The sequence below is a fragment of the Canis lupus genome, chromosome 23 (assembly GCF_048164855.1).
Source record: "Canis lupus baileyi chromosome 23, mCanLup2.hap1, whole genome shotgun sequence".
In the NCBI taxonomy this organism is placed as follows: domain Eukaryota; kingdom Metazoa; phylum Chordata; class Mammalia; order Carnivora; family Canidae; genus Canis; species Canis lupus.
Window position 1 is genome coordinate 37,934,179 of NC_132860.1, and position 27,239 is coordinate 37,961,417.

General features: G+C 39.2%; 3 protein-coding genes and 1 pseudogene across 15 annotated transcripts in view; 2 read left to right on the forward strand and 2 right to left on the reverse strand.

The window, feature by feature from the left end:
• The window catches only part of DLG2 (discs large MAGUK scaffold protein 2), a 1,975,849-nt gene extending 1,949,294 nt beyond the window's left edge, over positions 1-26,555 (reverse strand). For 12 of the 13 annotated variants that reach the window (XM_072794842.1, XM_072794854.1, XM_072794853.1 and 9 more), the window contains exon 1: positions 1,022-2,797. In XM_072794842.1, coding sequence (XP_072650943.1) covers positions 1,022-1,040 — 19 coding nt within the window. In that variant the 5' untranslated portion in view covers positions 1,041-2,797. Of the gene's footprint in view, positions 1-1,021; positions 2,798-26,423 lie in introns of those variants that run through there. The other variant, XM_072794850.1, reaches the window with a different exon arrangement.
• On the forward strand, positions 2,952-9,705 carry TMEM126B (transmembrane protein 126B). Its single transcript, XM_072794880.1, has 5 exons — positions 2,952-3,110; positions 6,136-6,257; positions 7,506-7,699; positions 8,774-8,885; positions 9,158-9,705. The coding sequence occupies exons 1-5, from the start codon at positions 3,030-3,032 to the stop codon at positions 9,339-9,341; spliced, it is 693 nt and encodes a 230-aa protein (XP_072650981.1). The 5' UTR covers positions 2,952-3,029; the 3' UTR covers positions 9,342-9,705.
• LOC140615092 (elongation factor 1-alpha 1 pseudogene) lies at positions 16,641-26,559 on the reverse strand (annotated as a pseudogene).
• Positions 21,501-21,999, forward strand: LOC140615587 (ubiquitin-conjugating enzyme E2 N-like). Its single transcript, XM_072795433.1, has one exon. It carries the CDS (start codon positions 21,532-21,534, stop codon positions 21,970-21,972), a length of 441 nt encoding a protein of 146 aa, XP_072651534.1. The 5' UTR covers positions 21,501-21,531; the 3' UTR covers positions 21,973-21,999.
• Positions 26,560-27,239: the final 680 nt, after the last annotated feature.

Genomic DNA, 27,239 nt, shown 5'->3' on the forward strand with positions numbered 1-27,239 from the left:
TCCATCTCCACAGATTATCAGTTGGGTAAAGCATCTCACTCATTATAAGTTTCCTCAATGCACCTTCCAAATCCACAGGTAGAAGGATTAAACATCGTGCAGAGACAGGTTGCCTTTAAACCTTCACCTTGAACTTTAGTTTCAGTGTGTAGCAATTCATATAATTGGTCAGCACTTGGATCTACGCTAGTCCCGTATAGTGGAGTGCAAGGGTGTTCTAATAAATTTTGGTTCAAAACTCTTGAGAAAACTCTTTATAGTTTATCTTATCTTCCACACCATGTCAAAAAAAACAAAACAAAACCAACAAAACTGGCTTCATTAGGATCCTTTGGAATAAAGTTAACCTGGGGTGGATCTAAGTTAAAGTGAATTCCATGCCCTGACCTATAATAGACTATACTTTAGCGATCGGGAGTTAGGGGTTTTCCTCATTTGGGAAACTTGCCAATCATGTTACTAGATGATGCATACATCTGGAAAAACACAGCAGTTACCAAAGTTGTGCTTTATCACAAAAGTGAATATTTACCCTAGGGTAAACCCAAATACGAAATCTACTTTAATCAAAAGATTAATAAATCTGTAACTGTGTTCAGTACAACTGCGTTATCCTTTACAACTATGTAAATCACTTGATAAATATTAAGTCCATGAGGAAGAGCTCCACTTACAAGTTTCATCTTTAAAGATTGTTCAAGAGTAACCTTTAACAAGCTAAGAAAACAAGCTAAAGAAAAGCTCAAATCTGTGGTATCAAATCTATGCTGGTTATAAACGGTAATTTAGACAACTCGAGTTATGAAATCACATGTCTATAACTGTATATTATAGCCCTACTTCATTTCACTTTAGCAAAATAGTATTACAGAATGAGTACCACAGAAAAGACAGTATGACCATAAATATTTCTCAAAACCGAAGTAAAATTTTACTCTCAAATGAAATACAATTTAAATAGTAAATACCAGAACCAAGAAAAGGGAGAAATATATATTACATAGGAAGCCTCATAGCCCACCTTTCTTCTTGACTGGCATTCTTGGGTCTTTCCACTGTCACAGGATCCAAGATCTCTTTTCAGGTCTCAACTTGATCCAGCTGGACTGAGGCCAAGAGCCAGGTAACTGTTGCAAACCACTTCACTGTTCAATTTTGAAATCCAGCCTGTTTTCTCTTCCAGATAAAGAAAAAATTATGTATTTTTCCCACAATTAAACTTTTGACACTGCCCACAGAGTTCAGAGAAAAATAACCTTGAGTTTTTCAATTTTTATAAAACATTTATTCTTTTAAAAAAAACTGAGAAAATTATTGTAAGCATAGAAAATGTTATTAAAATTCCTCTTCAAGCATCAGCATTTTTGGAATTCAATGGCTAACTCAATTAAGGCACAAACCAAATTTACACAGCTGCCTCCTTACTCAATACATGATCAAATTCAAAGATGAACTGGATGATGATAAAGATCCTCAATTCTTTAGAGAAAAATGTAATCCCCTCCTCAACAACAACAACAAAAAAATACTTTTAGAAGCCTTTTGACTCTGGTCTCTGAAAAGGTGGGTGAGTTTGAACAGTTTTCTGGGGGCAGAACACAGACTGAAAGGCCCCTTTTTATTTACTGGACCAGAAGTTCCAGATCTCACCCCCTCAGTAAGACAGGATCCAGCTTGCTGTCACTTTCATTTTTTTCTTCTGTGCTCTCCAAGCCCCTCGGGCTTAATCCTTAATGCCCCTCTGATTCTGATCCTCCCATGTATTAACCGAGAGGATTGAAAAGAAGGAAAGCAATCCCTTGGCATGGAGACATTAAAGTGACAGCGCTACTCAATGGGCACTTGATGCAGGATGAGTTGGCGAAGCAGATTTCTTCACACTGGAGTCATTCACATCATGCCATCTCTTCGCATCCAAGCAGCTCCCTACCCGGCGAGGAAAAACACTGAGACTGTTCGAGAGAAGTCAAACCTTCCCCCAGAGGTGTTTTCTGAGACGATGTGGTAGTATTAGGCATGTGAGCACAAGCTGTGGAAACGGTTCGCGATCTCCTACATCAGAGTTCTGCTGCTTGGCTTCCACATCCACCCTTTCTCTCCATCTCTCTCCAAACTACCCACCTTCCTCTTGCAGAAAAGACCAGCAATCTCTCTGCTACCGCTGGCCACCCCTGCCCACACCCCGTTCTTATATAGAAGTGCACAGAAATGTCCTGCACCCTCCACGCGATGAAGTGTTTCCTCAGGCAGGAGAGACAGCAGCACTAGAAATTATATAACTCTCGAATTTGGCTTCTCTAAGACATGGAGACTGGAGGGTCGGGGGTGCTGGTCTGGGAGGTACTGCTGGGCACTGAACGTGCACAAAAGGGCGCCAGGCCTCCTCGCAGCGCCCCCGCCCGCACCCCGGAACACCGGCCGGCAGAGGGGTCTTCCTGGGCAGTGGGGGGAGAATTCCCCCGGGCCCCTCTCCGAGCGGGGTGAAAGGACGGAATACGAGGGGACTAACGGCCGGGAGAGGAGCCAGACCGCGGCGGGGGGCGGGGAGGCTGCTCGGGGCCGCGCCGGCTGCCGGCTGCGAGCTCTGGGCAGGAGGTGCCCGGGGAGCCGGAGCCTCAACACACGAGCCAGGCCAGAGGGGAGGACTCCCCCAAGGAGCGAAGAGGCCGGGCGGCTCGGCCCAGCTAACCGAGGTGCCCAGAGGGGAGGAGAGCGCGCAGCCACATCCTCGCGCTCGGACCGCCCCCACGCACCCCTCGGCAGGAGGCAAGGGGGAGCTCGGCTAACACGGAGCAGGGAAAGGGAAGGCTGGGCGGGCGAGAAGGCGGGCCCACGGGCGTCTGGACCCCGCGAAGCCAATGGGCCGCCCTCCTCTCTGGACGCCGCGCCCAATCACAGCCAGGATGGAGGGCGCGGCTTTTGACTGGGCCGGGGAGGGCCGGGCTGCAGGCGAGAGGCGTGAGCCGGCACCGCTTCCCGCTCCGGGCGCTCTGGGTCCCCGCCCACCGCCAGTCATGTGACCCGCCAAGATGGCGGCGCTCGGGCGTGCGGCCGGGGCTGAGCGGGAGGACGCGGGTGTGGTGCCGGCGAGAGCGGGGGAAGCGTCCAAGGTAGGGGGAACCCGGGGCGGTAGGAGTCGTGATGTCTGCAGCCTCCGTGTATTTACGGACGCTTCTGAAATGACGGGCTTTCAGAATCTAAAGCGAACAGACTCCCAGGTCCGTGCAGGGCGCAACCAGTGAAGCCCCAAGTTGTGGAAAGAGGCGGGGAGAAAGCGGGAGACCTAAAGTCCGGTCCCGACCGCTTGCAGTTTCTTTTCTCTTGCCTCCTGGCCTTTGAGCTGGCTTTCAACTTGAAATACTACCGTGCAATTTCCACCCCACCAAATTCTCCTCTTTCAAGTATTCGTTTAAACGTCACTCCGGAAGCCTTCCCACACTTCTCTTGGCTAGGTTAAGTTTGGCTTTTCTTACGTCTTCTGTTTGTTTTCGTTTTGTTTTTATGGCACACTAATTCTGCCTTTAAATTACCTGCCTTTTTTGTCCTGACCTCGGTTGGGTTGTAGATTCCGGAGAACGCGACTGCATCTTAATTACCCTGGGGTCTGTCGAATACCAAGTGCTGGTAAATGATGAGCGAATATTGAATAAAATTCTGAAAGTCCGGTAAATACTACACGTAAAAGCAGAACAATATGGTAAAATGCTTTGCAGACTATAAACCTGAATACATACAGTCTTACGGGGATAATAGTGGTGACCAGTTTAGCGGCCTTGGACTAGTCAGTTTTTAGATAAAATACTAATTAGAGTAGATGGAGGGAGGTGGGTGGCCAATGGTCTAAATAGGTAATGAGTATTAAGGAGGGCGCTTCTTATGAGCACAGAGTGTTAATATGTAAGTGATGAATCATTAAATTCAGCTATTGAAACCAATATTACACTATATGTTAACCAACTGGAATTTAAATAAAAATTTGAAAAAAGTTTTAGAAAGTTGATTATAGCAAAGTCTTTACATTTTAGTACTTGTTAAGAGTCCATCAGAAAAAAAAAGTGTCAGAAAGTTATTAGTCTATTTCTCTGCTTTAATAACGGTGCTTTCCAAAGACTAGGCACTACATAAATATTTGTACTTAACACATATTTGTCCTTTTTCAGCATTTTAGAATCATAATACTGGGTCTCTGGGCTCCCTGTGTACTGATAGTGTAGACAAGGTGGAAGGTTGGTATAAGGCATTGCCTAAGAGTTTTCTTTGTGGGAAGTAAGAGACTCAAATGAATTGGATGACAGTAAAATAAACATTTATTTTAAACAAACCTATGATAAATTACCATGTTACTGTTATCTGCCTTGATAGAACATTAGATGGATTAGATACAGAATCTCCCTTAGATATTACTGTTATCTTCCATTTTCCATTTAGATGTTCAATAGAGCCAAAAGATTAAATCTAGTCTGTGAGAAAAATGTAATTTATAATTTCTTTCCTTGTCCTCCAGATATTTTAAACAAAAAGAGTAGTACTAGCTGAGTCCAGTTCTGCAATGATGCAGGAAAACTTTTCCATTATTACTCATTGTGTCCTGGGCTTATGAAAGTTGAGAAGAGCCCATATCTCCAGAATGTTGATGCCATGGATGAATTAGCCTTTCGTTAGTTAGGGTTAAGATTGGTACATATCACTTATTCAGCAAATGAGAATTATAGTGATGTTCAACAATTACAGCCATGTGTCCACTGATTAGTAGCATCAGAATCACTGATGTTATTAAAATGAAGATTTCTAGACTTCACCCTACTGCCATTGAATCCAGATATCAGGAGGGAGTTCAAGAGATCGCATTTCAAATAAACTCCCCATGTGATTCTTGTGCACACTAAAGGTTGAGAATTACCGATTTTTTATCTTCTCTGTTCTTTATGCTTAATCCATTCCAATTCTCTTGCCTGAGACCCCTGATATTTGAGATCTAGTTTATCCCCTTGATTATAAATGTTAAAATGGAGGTCAATATAAATTGTGAAGGGCCATATTTTTTTAATCTATTCATCATCTCATCTAGAATCCCATAATGCCAATCCCATAAATAAAAAGATTTAACAAATGTTAAGACTTTTGACAGAGATCCAAGTCTAACCCCGAGCAAAACATTCAAAAAGGATCCTTTCCTAGGATCCAATTTTGTTTTATCTATCACTGTTTTTTACTTCCTTTTAAGATGCTACCGTATAAACCTACATGGTCCCTTGACATTGGCAACTGTTTGTTCATACATCACACTTGGGACACAGCCATGAGTCCAGGCTCCCTGGTATACCACATAAAGTTTCCAGCAAAGGCTATGCTTCTGCCCCAGGGGCTCCTAGGGAGCTGGATATATAATTTATGTAATCCAAGCTATCCATGACCCACTACCTCTTCCTAGCCTGGAACAGTGTCCCTCTTTCTGATGTTCTCTGTCACTATTCTCCAAGGCAATCCCTGCTCTGCTTCTTCAGGAAACATAATCTCCAAAATGAGCTCAGGCTTTCATGAGATAGTTGCCAACAAGTAGCTATTGCTTCCTTCTACCTCTGAAAAAGCTACAGCAAGAACTACAAAGGACCTCGCTGCCTTTGGGGGAAACTGAAGGAAAATAAAAACTCAGTATCTCAGGAGATTATCCTTCTACACTAGGTACTAAGGGAGGTCAACCTTTCTGAACCTCATTTTTTTTTTTTTTTTCCATCTATTAAAGTGTAAAAATAGGGACGCCTGGTGGCTCAGTGGTTGAATGTCTGCCTTCAGCTTAGGGCATGATACCGGAGTCCTGGGATTGAGTCCTGCATCAGGCTCCCCACAGGGGGCCTGCTTCTCCCTCTGCCTATGTTCTTCCTTTCTCTGTTTCTCATGAATAAATAAATAAAATATTTTTAAAAGTAGAGATGATCATTATCCTACCAATTTCTCAAAAAAACATTGTCTAGCAGATAACAAAAGCTACTAAATGCTGATTGAATCATTGACAAAGTATGTGAAAGCAGATGACATTTTACTAGAGTCTAAATGTTTTTTAATCTGAATCTAAAATTTATAAGATTTGTTATTAATATCATTAGCTATTATGGTCTGAAATTTTGTGTTTTCCAGGACATCAGCATGGCAACATACACACCTGGTCAGCCCAGTCTTTCTCTAGAAGATGCAAAATTCAGAAGACCAATGGTCATTGAAATCATAGAAAAAAAATTTGAATATCTTAGAAGAGAAAAGTAAGAGACACACCCCTTGTCAATAACCTCAGTTATTGACTGAAAGTCAATAACTTTATTTGCCGATCTTCTATATTGCCATTGTTTCTGAGGATCTACAATCCTATTAACTCAATTTAGTAGGTTATAAAGAAAGTTCATGAAAAAAAGAACTGGAGGGAAACATGGATGGTGGAAATAGTGGTTTGTTGGAATATTGGGACTGTGGATAATTTATTTTGCTTCTTAAAAAAGAAAATGTCCAAAATTATTGTTGAAATGTTATTTGTACAATAAACATCTTTTTTTTTAAGATTTTATTTATTTATTCATGAAAGACACAGAGAGAGAATGAGAGAGGCAGAGACACAGGCAGAGGGAGAAGCAGGCTCCATGCAGGGAGCCCGACATGGGACTCGATCCCGGATCTCCAGGATCAGGCCCTGGGCTGAAGGCAGCACTAAACCACTGAGCCACCCAGGCTGCCTTACAATAAACATCTTTAAAAGCAAGTAGGAAAACACCCTTTTGGGAGCTACTTATATTTAATTGATGTTCAATTACAAATTAAATTCAGTTTAGAATTGATTAACTCAGCGCAGTGCTGATTTCAGCAAAAAGGAATACTGATTCCATGATGTACATATAGTTTCATATTACCATTTCAATTTAGATTAACAGAGCTCAAGAAAAAAAAAAAAGGATTTAATCTTAGACCTCAGACATTTCTGAATTTAGGTATAAATCTGAATAAGTAAAACTAGATCTGTCTCTTTGCATGAAGTTTTGGCAGTCCTAGACAAGTTATTTGAACTATACCTGCACTAATTAAGAAATAGTTATTGGCTAGAAGGCCTAACCAAATGTAAACAACCTTTGTTCATATTATATAGCAAATTCTTTTAATAGCAAAAGCAATATTCTTAGGCTTAGATATCTCAAAATATTTGGCTATATTGGTACATACTCATTTCTATTTGTGGCCAAAATTTCTCTCTTAATAGAGTTCAATTTTAGAACCACTCTAAGTGATCTCAGAAAGATAATTCTATCCTCTCATTAGAATGCAAGTTCCATGAGAGGTGGGATTTTTTTTCTTTATTCACTACCCCATCCTCAACACTTAGAAAATGTCTTTTATATAGTTAAGTGTTCAAGATATAGTTTGTGTTGAGTAAATATGTAATAATAAAAGACCACTCAGGAAAGGCTATATATCTTAAGAGAATATAATGTGAATGTCATTTTTCTCATTGTTTTTTCTATTAGGACTTTAAATACATATGGCACAGTCTTCTTTGGAACAGCAGCTAGTTTCTCTGGATTATTGGCCAACCTCATTTTCAGACACTGCTTCAAGGTTAAACATGATGCTTTGAAGACATATGCATCAGTGACTACACTTCCGTTTTTGTCTACTGTAGTCGCCTATAAGTTCCTTGTAACGGATGCTTTGTATTTAGGTAAATTTAAATTCATTAATGTATAATGTGTTTATGTTTAAGTAAAATTACACATTAACATATACTGTTACAACTGCTGATGATGATCACTAATGCTTATATATTGCTTTACCAATTAAGTACTTTCACATATATTGTCTTATTTCATCCCCGCAAAAGTCCTCCTGATTAGGAAGGGCAAGTGGTATTATGTCCTCTTTACAGATACACAACCAAAGCCAAGACATGTTCACGTAGGCTAAGAAGCAACATAATACACTGGAGGAAAAGCAAGCTTTAGGCATACTACAGACATGATTTCAGATTCTGCCTCCCACCACTTAAGTTTTATGACATTGGGCAAGTCATTTAATATCTAAGATTCAGTTGTCTTACCTATAAATGAGGATACTAGTACTCACCTCACAGGACTGTTGTGATAATTAAAATACTGTACGTTAAATGCCTAATGAGGTATCTGGCTTACGTAGACTTCTAATGTTATTTCCTGCCTCCTCCCCTTACCTGAAGTTTCATAACTAGTAATTGATGGAACCTCTGAATCCTGCTTATATATCTCTTTCCCAGGGAAACCTTCTCTGATTCCCTCAGGGTAGTTTATGTTTCTAGATACATTCTCTATTCATTTTACCTTCAAAGCATTGTGCACACTTAAAAAATTATTTAAATATTTATTTAAAAATATTTGTCTTTTTCTTTCTTTCCTGGTGGCATCACCTAAAGGTTAGAGATTGGGTCTCTTTTATGCAGCATTATATCACTAATACATGCCTAACAATAAAACTATGTTAACCTAGAATCCAGATGTCTGGGTCTGCTAATTTAATATTTTTCATTTTGAAATTGCTTCCTCAACAAATACATATATAAGAGATAACTCTCCTTAAGTGTAATAAAAGCATTTTTTAATGTGGTTCATTTAGTCTATCACGTGCCTTAGACTGAATTTCTAATATTCTATGTTTCACTATGATTGAGGACAGTACAGATAACTACTCTGTGAGGGCACAAGAGTGTCTTAATAGTTCTTATTCTGAGTTTTAAAAGGAGACCAAATTTACTTTTGTTTTCCAGGCAATATAAGCCAGGAAAATTGTGTTCTGAGGAGTACACTGGTCGGCATAGTATGTGGTTTTTTATATCCCTGTGGTTTGGCTTTTTCTAAAAATGGACACCTGGCAGTCAAGTAAGTCCATCTGTTTGTTCCTTTTCTTCCTTTCTCCTTTTTTTTTTTTTTTTGTTTTGTTTCCTTAATGTTAATAAACTTTTCTTATTATGCAGCTGCAAATGACACATTTTAATCAGAATGTAGTTTGGTACTTCAAATAGCCTTAATTAAACCTTTTTTGCTATCTACATGAAAGACCTTAGAATAAAAATTATCCACTTAGGAAAAATCAATGAACTTTTCATAGAAAATATATCCAGAAGAAGTTCTTAATTATTTTTCCTTTTTAGGTATCATACTGTTCCACTGCCACCAAAAGGAAAGTTTTTACTTTACTGGCTGCTGCTTAGTCAAAGAGAGATAAAAGGGATGATAATTCCTCTAGTCTTTCAGACTGTCTTTGGAATATTTAATGGTCTACAGCACTATGCAATATTTGAAAGTACACTTCAGAAAACTGTACATGAAGATTAATCAAAGAGTGAATGGATACTAAATCAGCAGAGTGGAGTTTTTTATGATGAGGACTCAGGCATTGCTGAAGGAGTTAAAAGTAACTCTGGACAGTTTGTTTCTGTTCCTTTTGCCTGGTATACAGCAGGTACTCAATAAATATTCAGTACTTCAGTATTTAAATGTAAGCTTCAGGGTAGCCCTGGTGGCTCAGCGGTTTAGCGCTGCCTACAGCCCGGGCGTGATCCTGGAGACCCCGGATCGAGTCCCACATCGGGCTCCCTGCATGGAGCCTGCTTCTCCCCCTGCCTGTGTCTCTGCCTCTCTCTCTCTCCTCTCTGTGTAATCTAATGAATAAATAAATAAAATCTTTAAAAAAAAAAAATGTAAGCTTCATCTTTCTTCATTGTGTGTGGAAATGGGTTTGGGATGTCAAGGTCTGCTCTGCACATTTATATATTCATTCATAAGAAATGTATTAAGCATCTTACATCTCAAGATACTGTGTAAAATATAATAAGGAATCGTCCTTAACCCAGAAGGAACTCACAATTAGAAGAGGAATTTAAAATATGAGCACATAGCAAGAGAAGGTTTGAGAAGTATACAAATAATTCTGTGGGCATATTGAAGATATGACTGTTAACTACTTGGGCAGAAGGGAAAACTAAGGGGAAAAAGTGACATTTGACCTAAATTTTGAAGGAGCAGTTGAAAGTTTGTACCTTACTCCATGACTTGACTTTGCCTTTCCTACAATACAAAAAACTGGGAAGTCTATTGATACTTCCCTTTGGTGTTAGAAAGCAGTACATGCCAGAGTGGCTGTAAGAGGCCAAGGTTTCAAGAGTAAAGTGATGCTAGGTGAATGAAGCAAGGTACTAGAGGCAAGATTGGTCAGAGATATTAAGTACAGCCTGGGCTCATCTCTCAGGTTCAAATCTGGGCTTTACTGCTTACCAACAGGATAGGATGAGTTTTAACAAGCTATTTCACCTCTCTGCACCTCCGTTTCCTCATTTGTAAAATAAGAATAAAGATTTTACTGACTTCATAGTACTGTTGGGATTAAATGAGTTAATATATGTAAATCGAAACGGTGCCCAACTCACAGGAAGTCTACATGTGTTATTGCTGTTACTATTACTGTTGCTAGGATTCCATACCAATTATCACAATTCTTTCCCTGCCTTCAGTTAATGATTATAGCATTTTTCTAGGAATAATTAGAAGCACAGCAAAGAAAATTCACAAGCTATCTTTCATGTGAATAAATATGTATTCATTTATTCAGCTAATATTGATTCAAGACCTAGCGTATGAAAGACATCCTATACTACACATTTGGCAAGTTACCTAACTTTTCTGGGTTTCCTCTGAAAATATACTAATATCCACTTTGCAGTGAGATTGCAAAGATTAAAGTACGTGGAACCTTACCTGCTATATAGGTATAAATGTGTTTATGTTTTCTGTTTCTCCTCCATTTCCCCCAACTGCCTTAACCATGTGATTCCCCACCCCACCCACCCCACTTTTGTATTGGATTATATCATTGGATTGCTTGCAATGTATTGTATTGATTTTTCTCTCTGCTTTTATCAGCTGCCACCTAAGAGAGGGGCACCTGGATTGCCTTGCTCAGAGATCAAATGGGACTTCCATTCGTAATTCCATAGGCTTGTAGTAAATAAAGATTTTTAAAAGGTTTTATTCACTTGAGAGCGAGAGAGAAGGAAAAGCAGGCTTCCCCTTGAGCAGGGAGCCCAACGTGGGGCTCAATCGCAGGACTCCTCCTGCATCAAGACCTGAGCTAAAAGCAGACACTTAGTCAACTGAGCCACCCAGATGCCCTAAACAAAGAAGTTCTTAATGAGCTCAAGAGCACCTCCTATGGCTATATACCCCAGCCCAATGCACAGGAAATAGGGAAAAACTCAGAAGTACCACTTTCTCTGGAAGCAGTCTGCATATTTTTCTACCTCCTGCCAATGGGGTCCAGCTTCCAACCAGCTTGCATTTAGATGCTGAGAACCTCCCCTTTGAGATACTGATGGATTTTGGCATACCCTTAACTGCTGGGAGCCACTAAGAACAAAGAAGGTGACTTGGACAATCACAGATTTAAAACACAACTAGGAAAACAAGCCAGGCTAATCAATGAGATTCATCTCCTACATGAGACCACTGAAAGTCACACACAAAAGAATAAAACCAGACCCCTATCTCACATCACATAAAAAATCAACCCAAAATGGATTAAAGACTTAAATATTTGCAAACCATATATCTAATAAGCTAACATCCAAAGTATTTAAGGAACTACAACTCAAAGCAAAAAGCAAACAATGGATTTTTTAAATGGGCATTTTTTAAAAAGGCATTTATATGCCTTTTCCAGAAAAGACATATAAATGGCCAGCAGGTACCCCAAAAGGTGCTCAGCATCACTAATCAGGGAATTGCAAATCAGAATCACAATGAAATAGCGACTCATACCTGTTAGAATGTCTAGCCCCAAAAAGATGAGAAAGAAAATGTTGGTGAGGATGTAGAGAAAAGGGAACCCTTGTGCAGCGTTGGTGGGAATGTAAATTGGTGCAGCCACTACATAAAATAGTATGGAGTTTTCTCAAAAAAGTAAAAACATGGGGCAGCCCAGGTGACTGAGTGGTTTAACGCCGCCTTCAGCCCAAGGTGTGATCCTGGAGAAGCTGTGATCGCGTCCCACATCAGGCTCCCTGCATGGAGCCTGCTTCTTCCTCTGCCTGTGTCTGTGCCTCTCTCTCTCTGTGTCTCTCATGAATAAATAAATAAAAAATTTTTTTTAAGTAAAAACAATACCATATGATCTAGCAATCCTGCTCCTGGGTATATATCCAAAACAAATGAAAACATGATATCAAAGAGATCTATATTCCCATGTTTATTGCAGCATTATTCACAATAGCCAAGATATGGAAACAACTTTAATGTCCATCAATGGATGAATGGATAAAGATGTGAAAGATACACAGTCTATTGTCTTTATATACATTATATATATAGATAGATAGATAGATAGATAGATAGATAGATATGTACAATAATGTATAATAATATATAGGGGGAATGCCTGGGTGGCTCAGTGGGTTAAGTATCTGCTCTTGATTTCATCTCAGGTTATGATCACAGGGTCATGAGATCAAACCCTGCACTGGGCTCTACACTGAGCATGGCTTGAGATTATCTCCCTCTCCCTCTGCCTGTCTCCACCCCTCCTCCCCCATGCTTGTGCTATCGCTTTCTCTCAAATACACAAACAAAATCTTAAAAAATAATACTGTATTATAACTGAATATTATAAAAAATATATACAATAATATATATATTATACAAATAATGTATGTCTATATACATATATATATAGTAAAATTCTTCAGCCATGAGAGGGAAATCATGCTATATGCAACAACATGGGTAGAACTTGAGGGCATTATGTTAAGTGAAATAACACAGGAAAAGAAAAATAATAGTATGATATCATTTATTAGTGGAATCTAAAAACAAAAAGTCAAACTCCTAAAAAACATAGAGTAGAAAAGTGGCTGCCAGATACCTGGATGCCTCAGTTAAGCATCTGCCTTCAGCTTAGGTCATGATCTCAGAGTCCTGGGATCGAAACCCAAGTCAGGCTCCCTGCTCAGCGGGGAGTCTGCTTCTCCCTTCTCTGCCCCTCACCCTGCTCATTCTCTGTCTCTCTGTCTCTCTCTCTCTCATGTACACATGTGCACACTCTCAAATACATAAAATCTAAAAAAATAAAAAGTAAAGAAAGAAAGAAAAGTGGTTACCAGGGGCTAGGGTGGGAAAATAGGGAGCAGTTTGTAAAAGGGTACAAACTTTTAGCTGTAAGATGAATAGACCTGATGATCTCTAATGTAAAACATAGAGACTATAATTGATAATACTGTACTGTATAATAGACATTTGCTAAGCGATTAGAACTTAAGTGTTCTCACACACAGGGTAATTATATGAGGCGATGGGTGTGTCAAATAGGACATTCTCTTACTATATATATATAGTAAGATAAGATAGTAAGATATATCAAGTCATGACAATGTACACTTTAAATATCATAAATTTATATGTTAATTATACTACAGAAAAACTGAAATTTTTTAAAACTCCAGATTCAAGAAGCTCAATGAACTCCAACCAAAAGAAATACCTAGAAAAAATAGCCTCACACTAAATCATAATCAAATTGCTTAAAACCAGTAACCAAAAGAAAATCTTTGTAGGAGCCTGAGAAACACAGAAATAAGAATGATAACAGACTTCTCACTGGTAACAGTGTTAGCCAGAAAACAGTAAAGCAAAGCTTTTAAAGTACTAACATTAAAGGGCAGCTGAGTGGTTCAGTCAAAGTCAGGTTAAGTGCCTGATTTTGGCTCAGGTCATGATCTCAGAGTCCTGGGGTTGTGCCCCACATCAGGCTCCCTGCTCAGCAGGGAGTCTGTTTGTCCTCTTCCTCTGCCCCTCCCCCCGCTTGTTCTCTCTCTTTCTCAAATAAATATAATCTTTAAAAAATAATAAAGTACTAACATTAAAAATAAAAAGTCAGGGCAGCTAGCTGGCTCAATTGGTGGAGCATGGGACTCTTGGTCTCAGGGCTATGAGTTCAAGATCCATGTTGGGCATAGGGATTACTTTTCAAAAACTCACCCTAGAATCCTATACCTAGCAGAAATATTTTTCAAAAACTAATGCTAAATAGGGAGGATGACGTCAGCAAGATGGCAGAATAGGAAGCTACAGACTCCGCCCCTCCCATGAAGACATAGATTTAATAAAACACAGTCCAAGTACCTTTATTAGAAATTAAGAAACTGTTACCCAACACAGTATGGCATAATTAGGAGAAGCCCCCCCCCCCAACTCCCTTCTCCTTATTGAGAGAAAGGAGTGAAACTTATGTCCATCATTCTTTTAGGGGGCTGCCCAAGGGACCATTTTGTCTTTCCTGAATCCAAATACTGACAAATGGTGTGCTAGGATAGGGATGTCTGAGAACTAAGGCCATAGACATGCACCAGTTTTCATTATCACAGAAACGCTAGGTAAAGCTCAAATATTGCAGCTTACTACAGCACCGAAGAGGACACAGTATCACAGAGCAACACCAGCAAGAGCTCTTGTGAAGAAATTGGCAAACTTCTTCAAGCAATTAGAAAATACAAAAGAAAAATGGCACGTTTAAAGGAGCGAATTAAATCTCCAGAAACTAAAGAAAGAGAGATATACGAGAAAAGGAGTTCCAAATTATTGTCATAAGGATACTTAATGAATTAAAAGACAATACTGATAGACGAAATGAAATCAAGAAAATAATGCATGAACAAAATGAGAATATCAACAAGAGATAGAAACTATGAAGAACCAAACAAATTCTGGAATTTGGGAATATAATATCTGGATTGAAAAATTCACTAAAGGTACTCAATAGCAATCTGAATAAAGAATCAACGAACTCAAAGACAGGACTTTTTTTTTTTTTTTCCAGTTAGCTTCCTTGGATAAGGAAGGGCATTTTGTGTTGAAGCCTTTTTCCTTTTTTATTTTTATTATTATTTTTTTTATTGGAGTTCAATTTGCCAACATATAGCATATCACCCAGTGCTCATCCCATCAAGTGCCCCACTCAGTGCCGTCACCCAGTCATCCCAACCCCCTGCCCACCTCCCTTCCCACTACCCCTTGTTCATTTCCCAGAGTTAGGAGTCTCTCATGTTCTGTCATCCACACTGATATTTTCACTCATTTTCTCTAAAGACAGGACTTTTGAAATTATTGTGGCAGAGGAGCAAAAAGAAAAAAAAAATGAAGAAAAATGAAGCAAGCCTAAGGCACTTTTGGAACATCATCAAACGGAACCATGTATGCACTATGTGAGTCCCAGAATGATAAGGAAGAGAAACTATTTGAAGAAATAATGGCCAAACTCTTCCAAAATCTGAGAAAAGAGCAGGCATACAAGAAGCTTAATGAACTCTAATTAGGAAAAATCCAAAGGGATTTACAATGAGAGAAACTGTTGGAGGTAATCAAGAAAATGTGACCACCAGTTGACCTGCAAGTTGGACCTGGGCAATTGGAGGCTCCTTGAATATACATTCTGTCTACCATCCTCATAGAGGGAGCGGTCTTCAAGGACACAGCCTTGAGAGAGCAATGTGTTATTGAGACCATCTGGACAGTGTATGTGACTGAACCCAGTCAAGTTTCTGGTGGTTGAGGACAGAGATCAATTTGTCTTGTGGCCACCCAAGACAAACCTTGTATGTAAGTTCTTTATTAAACCTTCTACCAATTTGGACTGATTTGCCTCTTGCTTTGGTCTCTGCTTGCCCTTCATGTACAGAAGCCAGTTTGCCAACCAACAGGTATCATAAACTGTCAAAAGTCATGAACAGAGAATCTCGAAAGTGGGAGGAAAGCAATTGTTATATACAAAAAAGCTACTACTAGATTGTTGGCAGATTCCTCAGTGGAAATCTTGTAAGATAGAAGGGAATAGGATGACATATTCAAAGTACTGAAAGAAAAAATGCCAACCAAGGATATTATATCCAGAAAAACTGTCCTTCAAAAACAAAAGAGAAATTAAGAATTTGTCAGATAAACAAAAGTTCAAGGAGCTCATCACCAATAGACTTGCCCTATAAGATATTCTGAAGGGAATCCTTCAAATTGAAGCAAAAGTACTATAAACAGTAACACAGGGGTATCTGAGTGGTTCAGTCTAAGCAACCAACTTGATTTCAGCTCAGGTCATGATCTCAGGATTGTGAGATTGAGCCCCACAACAGGCTGAGTGGGGCTGAGTGGGGTGTCTGCTTCAGGATTCTCTCTCTCTCTCTGTCCCTCCTTCTGCTCATGCTCTCTCTCTCCCTTTCTCTCTAAAATAAATGAATAAATCTTTAAAAAGGGACACCTGCCTGGCTCAGTGGTTGAGCATCTGCCTTTGGCTTAGGATGTGATCCTAAAGTCCCAGGACCAAGTCCCACATCAGGCTCCCTGCAGGGAGCCTGCTTCTCCCTCTGCCCTATGTCTCTGCCTCTCTCTCTGTGTCTCTCATGAATAAATAAATAATCTTTTTAAAAAAATATTTAAAAAAATAAAAGACAAAAACAAAAAAAACACTAACACAAAACCATATAAAAATGGAAAACTAAAAAAAATAAAAATAAAAAATAAAAAATGGAAAACTCCCTGGTAAAGGTAAATATTTAGACAAATATACAAGCTTGATGTATGATAATGTATATATGCAAATCACTTTACAATCCAGTATAGAATTTAAGAAACAAAAACAAAGGGATCCCTGGGTGGCGCAGTGGTTTGGCGCCTGTCTTTGGCCCAGGGCGCGATCCTGGAGACCCGGGATCGAATCCCACATCGGGCTCCCGGTGCATGGAGCCTGCTTCTACCTCTGCCTATGTCTCTGCCTCTCTTTCTCTCTCTGTAACTATCATAAATAGATAAAAATTAAAAAAAAAAAAGCTATAATATGTATGTTGATGAATATGAAATATAAAAAGATGTAACGTATATCATTAATAACATATAGCAGGAAAAGTGAAGATGTAAAGGAGTGGATTTTACACACAACTGAAGTGATTATCATACTTAAGTGATCAGCTTAAAATAGATTGTTATAACTTTAAAATGTTTCCTGTTATTGCAATGGTAATCACAAAGAAAATAACCATATAATATACACAAAGAGAAATGAAAAGAGAATCAAAGTATAGAACATTCCCTTAAGGGAGACATGTTAGACCACAAAACAAGTCTTAAAAATTTAAGAAGATTCAAATCATTCAAAGCATCTTCTCTAACCACAATGAAATGAAATTAGAAAGAGAAGAAAAACAAGGCAATCCACAAATATGTGGAAACTAAACAATGCATCTTTTAAATTACTCAAATATATGTTATATTTAGGCATAACTTAAAATTCAAATTATAATTCAAATATATTCATTTTACTATAAACCAAATCCCTCTTACTATGTTTAGACTCAATTGACATCAGGGTCAGAAGAGGCAGTCCACTATTGGCCCTCCTACATGCCCTCCTGCATGTGGAGTGTGTCAAACTGCAAGCCCTAACTGTTTTGACTCCACACCCTTTCTATAGCTAGTCATGCAAGCAAATTAATAAGTCGACCACAGCTGACTGTCATACAGTTCCCTTGATTTTTTTTCACACATAAAAATGCCCATTTAACAGATTCTTTTTATAAAATACAAAGTTTTAATTATTTTTAAGTATTTATATTTTGGATTCTTTATAATTGAGATATAATTAACATAACATATTAGTTTCAGGTGTATGACATAATGATTCAATATATGTGTATATTTCAAATGATCACAATAAGCCTAATTAACATTTTTCACCACACATAATTACAAACATCTTTTCCTGTGGTGAGAACTTTCAAGATTTGCTGTCTTAGCCACTTTCAAATATACAATATAGTGTTATTAACTGTAGTCACCATGCTGTACATTATATCCCCAGGACCTACTTATTTATATCTATCTTGTACCTTTTGACCACCTTCACCATTTCACCCATCCTTTATCCCCCACCTCTGAAAACTACCAATCCATCATTTGTATCATTGAGTTGGTTTTGTTGTTGCTTGTTTGTTTTTAGATACCGCATATAAGTGAGATCAATAGTATTTGTCTTTCTTTGTCTGACTTATTTCACTTAGCGTAATGCCCTCAAGGTCCATCCATGTTGTCAAAAATAGCAAGATTTCCTTCTTTTTGTGGCTGAATAATGTTCCATTGTCTATATATATTACATTTTCTTCATCCATTCATCTATCAATAAACATTTAGGTTGAGTCCATGTCTTAGTTATTATGAAGTGCTGTAAAGAACACGGAATTGCATATATCTTTGGGAGATAGTGTTTTTGTTTCTTTCAGAAAAATATCCAGAAGTGGAATTTTCAGACCATATGATAGTTCTATTTTTTTTCAAGTTTGTTTTATTGATGTTTTATTGATGCCTATATTCCAGCCTCGACTAGATACTTTTTTTTTTTCTCATTAAACTTCTGTTTTAATGCGTTTCAAAATTCTGTGGCAGGTTTTTGGTCAAGTTGTTTCTATTAAAAACTACTTATTTTATTTTATTTTTTTAAAGATTTTATTTATTTATTCATGATAGACAGAGAGAAAAAGGCAGAGATACAGACAGAGGGAGAAGCAGGCTTCATGCAGGGAGCCCGACGTGGGACTCGATCCCGGGTCTCCACGACCTGGGCCGAAGGCGGCACTAAACTGCTAAGCCACCCAGGCTGCCCAAAACTACTTATTTTAAAAATTAATAACTTAAAACTGCCACACACACACACAAAAAAAAAAACAAATGGTCCACAAAACATTCTCTTTGCTTCTGAAGGTTTTACAATGCATTGTTATCATCAACCAGTCTTTCACTAATAATCTCAAATGGCCAATTGATACAAAGAGGCCTCAGACTGTTCTTCCACCACTGATTAACACTGGGGTGGCAGGTATTCGATATTATATTCATTTAGCCTTCTGAGCTTTCTGGGTGGACTTGGTGACCTTGCGAGCTCCAGATGCCTTCTTTGTCCACTGCTTTGATGACACCCACAGTGACTCTCCGTCTCATGTCATGAACAGCAAAATGGGCGAGAGGAGGATAGTCAGAGAAGCTCTCAACACACATACACTTGCCAGGAACCATATCAACAGTGGCAGCATTACCAGATTTCAAGAACTTGGGACCATCTTCCAGCTTTTGTCCAGAATGATGATCTATCTTCTCCTCCAGCCCGGCAAACTTGCAAGCAATGGGCTGTATGACAATCCATCACTGGTGTATATCCAGCACTTATTTGGTCTGGATGGTTCAGGATAATCACCTGAGCCATGAAGCCAGCTGCTTCCACTGGTGGATCATTTTTGCTATCACCAGCCACACTGCCATGATGAACATCTTTGACAGATACATTCTTGACACTGAAGCCCACATTGTCCCCAGGAAGAGCCTCACTCAAAGTTTCATGGTGCATTTCAACACACTTTGAAATGCAAAGGTGTGACACTGACTTGAGCAAAGTTGACCACCATGCCAGGTTTAAGAACACCAGTCTCCATTCGGCTCACAGGGACAGTAACAATACCACCAATTTTGTAGACATCCTGAAGAGGTAGATGCAAGGGCCTATCAGTGGGATGAGCTGGTGGCAGAATGCAATAGAGCTTCAAGCAGGGTGGCTCCACTGTCATTCCCATCTTTACACATGATTTCCCATCCCTTGAACCAAGGCATGTTAGCACTTGGCTCCAACATGTTATCACCATTCCAACCAGAACCTGGCACAAATGCTACTCTGTTGGGGTTGTAGCCAATTTTCTTAATGTAGATCCTGACATCCTTAACGGTTTCCTTGTATGTCTTCTGGCTGTAGGGTGGCTCAGTAGAATCTGTTTCGTTTACATGAACAATTAGTTGTTTTACACCCAGTGCGTAAGCCAGAAGGCCATGCTCATAAGTCTGCCCCCTCTTGGAGATACCCACTTCAAATTCATCAACACCAGCAGCAACAATCAAGACAGCACAATCAGTCTGAGATGTGCCTGTAATCATGTTTTTTATAAAGTCTCTGTGTCCTGGGGCATCAATGATGGTCATGTAATACTTGCTGGTCTCAAATTTCCACGGGGAGATATCAACAGTGATACCATGTTCAGATTCAGTTTTTAGATTACCCAAGACTCAGGCATACTTGAAGGAGCCCTTTCCTGTATCAGTAGCCTCCTTCTCAAATTTTTCAATAGTTCTTTTTCGATCCCACCACATTTATAGATTAGATGACCAGTAGTGGTAGACTTGCTCAAATCTATACGTCCAATGATGATGATGTTGATGTGAGTCTTTTCCTTTCCCATTTTGGTTTAGGTTTAGTGGTGGTTTTCATATCTGCATCTGGCAGCAAATCCGTTAGGAAAAAGTTTGACAAAAAAAAAAAAAAAAAAAGTTTGACCAGATACTTCTGCAGCGAGTGTAGCCGCTCCTGCTGCTGCTGCTTCTTGGTCTTCAGGTTCTCCTGGTGCTTGTTCAGTCACAGTGCATGGCACATGTCTTCTTGGGCTGCACATCCCGTGGCTTGTACTTCTTAGCCTTGTAGAATTTCCTGAGGTCCTCTTTCTGAATCTGGCGGATGACCAGATGTTAAAATAACTAAGAAAATAAGAAAGAAGACTCAAATAGCTAAGCTTAGAAATAAAAGCAGGGATCTTACAACCGATGTCCCAGAAATAAAAAGGGTCATAAGAGATTACTATGAATAATTATATGCCAATAATAGGATAATATAGAAGAAATGGACAAATTCCTAGAAACATCTAACCCAACAAGACTGAATCATAAAAAAAAAAATAAAAATAAAAATCTGAACAGACTTATACCTAGTTAGGAGATTGAAGCTGTAATTAAAAAGTTCCCAAAAAAGAAAAGCTTAGAACCAAATGGCTTCACTGAAGAATTGTACCAAACATTTAAGGAATTAATACCAATTCTTCTCAAATTCTGCTTATGAATTTAGGATAGAATACTCCCCAAGTTACTTTATTATGCCAGCGTTAAAGCATTACCCTGAAATCAAAACCAAGAAAGTTAAAGATCCCAGAAAAGAAACCCATAGAGCAATATTCTTGATTAATATTGATACAAAGATCCTAAACAAAATACTAGCAAACTGTAATTTGAATCTTTTCTATACTCCATATCCACGACTAGCTCAAAGTGATTAAAGACCTAATATAAGACCCAAAACTATACAACTCCTAGAAGCAGACATAGAAAAACACTTCAGTATATTGTGTTTGGCAATGATTTCTTGGCTATAACATCAAAAGTACAGGCAACGAAATAAAAAATAGATAAATGGAAGTATAGCAAAATTAAAATCTTCTACATGTCAATGAAATAGTTAACAGAATAAAAAGGCAACCCCGGAACGGGAGAAAATATTTGCAAATCACATATGTTGATAGGAGGTTAATCCAGAATATATAGGAAACTTCTACAACTCAACAACAAATAAATCCAATTAGGATATGGACAAAAGGAGAGTCGAGACCAGAGGCCGAACTCAGGATCTGACAAGATGGCCGGGCTGCCCTGCAGGATTATCAAGGAAACCCATCGTTTGCTGGCAGAACCAGTTCCTGGCATTAAAGCAGAACCAGATGAGAGCAACGTCCGTTATTTTCATGTGGTCATTGCTGGCCCCCAGGATTCCCCCTGTGAGGGAGGGACTTTTAAACTTGAACTATTCCTTCCAGAAGAATACCCGACGGCAGCCCCTAAAGTACGTTTCATGACCAAAATTTATCATCCTAATGTAGACAAGTTGGGAAGAATATGTTTAGATATTTTGAAAGATAAGTGGTCCCCAGCACTGCAGATCCACACAGTTCTGCTATCGATCCAGGCTTTGTTAAGTGCTCCCAATCCAGATGATCCGTTAGCAAATGATGTAGCAGAGCAGTGGAAGACCAGCGAAGCTCAAGCCATAGAAACAGCTAGAGCATGGACTAGGCTATAATGCCATGAATAATATTTAAAATCGATCTGATCAAGTGTGCATCACTTCTGTTCTGCCAAGACTTCTTCCTTTTTTGTTTGCATTATTTAATGGACACAGTCCTAGAAACATTACAGAATAAAAGCCCAGACATCTTCAGTCCTTTAGTGATTAAATGCACATTAGCAAATCTATGTCTTGTCCTAATTCACTGTTGTAAACCATAAACAGAGGCTAGAAGTACCATCTGGATTGTTGGGAAACATTTAAAAGCAGTGGCCCCTCTGCTTTTATTCATTTCCCCTATCATGGTTTAAGTATAAAGCACTGTGAATGAAGGTAGTTGTCAGGGTTAGCTGCAGGGGTGTGGGTGTTTTTCTTTATTATTATTTTTGAGGGGGAGAGGTAGTTTTATTTTAATTTTATGGGCTCCTTTCCCGCTTTTTATGGTGATCTAATTGCATCGGTTAAAAGCAGCTACGGCAGCCTGGGTGGCTCAGCGGTTTAGCGCTGCCTTCAGACCAGAGTATGATCCTGGAGACCCAGGATCAAGTCCCGCATCGGATTCCCTGCATGGAGCCTGCTTATCCCTCTGCCTGTGTCTCTGCCGCTCTCTATCTCTCTCTGTGTGTATCTCATGAATAAATAAATAAAATCTTAAAAAAAAAAAAAAAAAGCAGCTAACCAGTTCTTTAGAATATGCTCTCTAGCCAAGTCTAACTTTATTTAGACGCTGTAGATGGACAAGCTTGATTGTTTGAACCAAAATGGGAACATTAAACAAACATCACAGCCCTCACTAATAACTTTGTGACTTTGCTGTCAAGTGTAGAATCCTTCCTTCAAGAAAAAGCTTGTGACCATTTTGTATGGCTTGTCTGGAAACTTCTGTAAATCTTATGTTTTAGCAAAATATTTTTTGTTATTCTAAAAAAAAAAGATATGGACAAAGAACTTGAATAGACATTTTTATACAGAATATACACAAATAGCCAAGAAGCATAAAAAAGATGCTCAACATCACTAATCATTAGGAATATGCAAATCAAAATCACTCATAGACATCCTCTCATACCCACTGGGATGGCAACTATCAAAAGAACAGAAAATAAGTGCTGGTGAGGAAATGGAGAAGTTGGAACACTTGTGCCCTGTAGTGTAAAATGGTGTAGCCATCATGGAAAATAGTATGGAGATTCCTCAAAAAAAGTAAAATAGAAATACCATATGATCCAACAATCTCACTTCTGGGTATATGAACCCAATAGCATTCAAAGGAGAGTCTTGAAATGATATTTGCACACCCATGTTCATTGCAGCATTACTCACAGTAGCCAAGTGATAGAAGCAATCCAAATCTTCACAAATGAATAAATGGATAAAGAAAATGTGGTATTAAAAAAAAAAGAAAGAAAAAGAAAATGTGGTATATACATATACATATGCTAGAATATTATGCATCCTTTAAAAAGCAGGAAATCTGGGGTGCCTGTGTGGCTCGGTCAGTTAAGTGTCTGCCTTCGGCTCAGGTCATGATCCCAGGGTCCTGGCCTCAGGTGGGGTTCCTTGCTCAGCAGGCAACCTACTTCTCCCCCTCCCTCTGCCTCTCCCCCTGCTTGTGCTCATGCGGTTTATCTCTCTCTCACTCTGTCAAATAAATGAAATCTTTTTTTTTTTAAAGGCAAGAAATCCTATAACATGCTATAAAATGGTTGAACATTTAAATAAGTCAGTCACAAAAGAACAAATAACGTATGATTCTACTCATACAAAGTGTCTAAAGTAGCCAAACCCATAGAAGCAAGAAAGTAGAAAGGTGGTTACCAAAGGCTGGGGGGGGGGGGGGGGGGGCGGGGCAGGGGCAGGGAGTAGAGAGGATTTAATGGGTAAAGTTTCAATACTGCAAGAAGAAAAGTTATAGATATCTGTTGCATAACACTATGAATATACTTAACATTACTGAACCATTCATTTAAAAATGGGACCGATGGGGATCCCTGGGTAGCTCAGCGGTTTGGCACCTGCCTTCAGGCCGGGGCATGGTACTGGATGGAGTCCCAGGATCGAGTCCACATCAGGCTCCCTGCATGGAGCCTGCTTCTCCCTCTGCCTGTGTCTCTGCACCCACACCCACCCCCCCGCCCCGTCGTCTCTCATGAATAAATAAATAAATCTTTAAAAAATAAATAAAAAGGGGATCCCTGGGTGGCTCAGTGGTTTCGCGCCTGCCTTTGGCCCGGGGCGCGATCCTGGAGTCTCGGGATCGAGTCCCGCGTCGGGCTCCCGGCATGGAGCCTGCTTCTCCCTCTGCCTGTGTCTCTGCCTCTCTCTCTCTATGTCTATCATGAATAAATAAATAAATCTTTAAAAAAATAAAAAATAAATAAATAAAAAGTAAATAAAAATAAAAATGGGATCGAGCCTATATCTGGCTCCCTACAGGAAGTCTACTTCTCCCTCTGCCTATGTCTCTGCCTCTCTCTCTCTGTGTGACTATCATAAATAAATTTAAAAAAAAAATTTTTTTTTAAAAAGCTTGCATTAAATATAAAGACAGAAGTAGGTTAAAAATAAAACGATGGGAAAAGCTATGTCACATTAATACTAATTTTAAAAAGCTATTGTAGGGATCCCTGGGTGGTGCAGCGGTTTAGCGCCTGCCTTTGGCCCGGGGCGCAATCCTGGAAACCCGAGATCCAATCCCACGTTGGGCTCCGGGTGCATGGAGCCTGCTTCTCCCTCTGCCTATGTCTCTGCCCCTCTGTGTGTGTGTGTGTGACTATCACAAATAAATAAAATTTTTTTAAAAAAAGCTATTGTAGTGGTTATATTAATACCAGACAAACTAAATTGCAACGCAAAAGATATTACCAAGAATTTAGATTATTTCATAATCATAGTTATCAGTTTATCCTAAATGTTTATTCATTTCATGTGGAGCTTCAAAATAAATGAAGCAAAAGCTGATAAAGTGAAAGGAGAAATATGGAAAATTTCCATAATAGCTGGAGATTTCAACAACCTCTCAGTAATTGATAGAACAAGTTGATAGCAATTCAGAAGGGATTAAAAAAGAAGTCTTAAAAAAAAAAAAAAGTCTTAAACAATGCTATCAACCAACTTGAGATACTGATGTTTCAGAACACTTGGCACAACAGCAGCAGCATATAAATTCATTTATATTGTACATGGAGGGGATCGCTGGATGGCTCAGCAGTTTAGCACCTGCCTTTGGACCAGGGCATGCTCCTGGAGACCCAGGATCGAGTCCCACATCGGGCTCCCTGCATGGAGCCTGCTTCTCTCTCTGCCTGTGTCTCTGTGTCTCTCTCTGTGTCTCTCATGAATAAATAAATAGAATCTTAAAATATATATATATACATATAATACATGGAATGTCTGTCAACATGGACCAGAATCTGGGCTATAAATATCAATAAATTTTAAAGGACTCGAATCATACAAACTATATTCTGTGACCACAATGTAACTGAATTAGAAATCTGTAACAGAAAGGTACCCAGAAAATTGGAGCTATTAGAAAACTAATACACTTCTAAAAAACTCATGGGACAAAGAAAAAAGCAAGAGAAACTAGAAAGTGAAAAAAAAAAAAGAAAGAAAGAAACTAGAAAGTGTTTTGAACCAAATCCAAATAATAAACATTTCAAAATCTGTAGGACACAGTTAAAACCGTAGTTGGAGGGAAATTCATAGCACTAAACAAGTATTTTAAGGGAGGGGAAAGATCTCATATCAAACGACCTCAGCTTCTTCCTTAAGAAATTACAAATAGGGACACCCGGGTGGTTCAGCAGTTGAGCATCTGCCTTTAGCTCAAGGCGTGGACCTGGCATCGGGTCTCCGCAGGGAGCCTGCTTCTCTACCTATGTCTCTGCCTCTGTCTGTATGTCTCTCCTGAATAAATAAATAAAATCTTTAAAGAAAAAAAAGAAAGAAAGAAATTACAAATAGAGGAGCTACTTAAATCCCAGGCAGGAAAAAGAAAACAAATAATATAGATCAGAGTAGAAAATAATCAAATCGAAGACAGAAAACAAGAGGGGAAAAAAAGCAATGAAAAAAAAAACCTTGGTTACTTGAAAAAAATCAGACCATTAACCGAACTGATCAGACACTAAATAAGAGAAGATAAATGACAGATATTAAGAGAGATGTGGCCTCATTACAGATTCTACAGGTTTTATAGGCTAATAAGGAAATATCGTGAAAATCTTAAACTAATACTTTGAGAACTTAGATGAAACAGACATTTGTCTTGTGAAGAACTGATTTTTATAAAATCTCAATATTCTAAATTGCTTTTATTATTTCAGGATGGCATGCTATAGATACTGTACAAAGAACATTTATAAATTTCAAAATTAGCTTCAAATAATTAAAAATTAAATTGGAAAAGGCATATGAAATGGAAACAAGTATTCACATGCGCAAACTGTCCCTGCATTTACCTGGGAAACTTTCCAGTTGGAGCACAGGCTGACTTTCTGCCTTGGAATCTGAGGATGTTTTATACGGACAGGCGATGATTTGACATTGGCTACATTCCTCACAGCCAAAGGGGTTTTGAGGGCTCTTCTGCTCACCTCGCCAGTGAAAATTCCTCCTTTATCTTGAATAGCACTTTCTCCTTGATAAAGCTCAGTGATTTCCAAGGCAACCTTGTTAGCGGCACTTTTAGGATCTTCACAACTTTACAAACTAAACAAGGAGAGTGTTATTTCCCCTCCTGTTTTATAGACGAGAAAAGAAGCTGTGGGGATGAGAACTGACGCTCGTTCCAAAACTTTGGTTCTCAATTGTTCTGACTTAGGAAGCCACTAACTCCCTCGCTCTCTTGTTTTTCCTTCACCACTTTCACCCAACCCTGTTCCTATAAGCAGGGCTCTGCAGGCACGAGGGGTCCTCAGAAAAAGCTCTTGCTCGCTCTTGAGGGCCTCAGATTGCGGCAGGGTAATTCCCAGATGGTAACACAGCACAGGGAGCTTAAGGTGCACGGGAGAATAGAAAACCACAACGCAATCTCGGCTCCATCCCTGGGGGACAGCTGGGTGGCGCAGCGGTTGAGCGTCCGCCTCGGGCTCAGGGCGTGACCCGACAGTCCTGGGGTCGAGTCCGCCTCGGGCTCCCCACGGGGAGCCTGCTTCTCCCTCTGCCCCTCTCTGTCTCTCATGAACAAATAAAAATCTTTAAAAAAAAAAATTTTTTTTTTTTTTTTACTTCTTTTTAACTGAGTATACCCATCCTGCGGCCAAGGGCCGTGCGGT

Coding starts and splice junctions, on each gene's coding strand:
- TMEM126B (XM_072794880.1), top strand. CDS start 3,030: ATGGCGGCGCTCGGGCGTGCGGCCGGGGCTGAGCGGGAGGACGCGGGT. Junction 6,258..7,505: donor GAATATCTTAGAAGAGAAAA/GTAAGAGACACA, acceptor TTTTTCTATTAG/GACTTTAAATACATATGGCA. Junction 7,700..8,773: donor AACGGATGCTTTGTATTTAG/GTAAATTTAAAT, acceptor TTTGTTTTCCAG/GCAATATAAGCCAGGAAAAT.
- LOC140615587 (XM_072795433.1), top strand. CDS start 21,532: ATGGCCGGGCTGCCCTGCAGGATTATCAAGGAAACCCATCGTTTGCTG.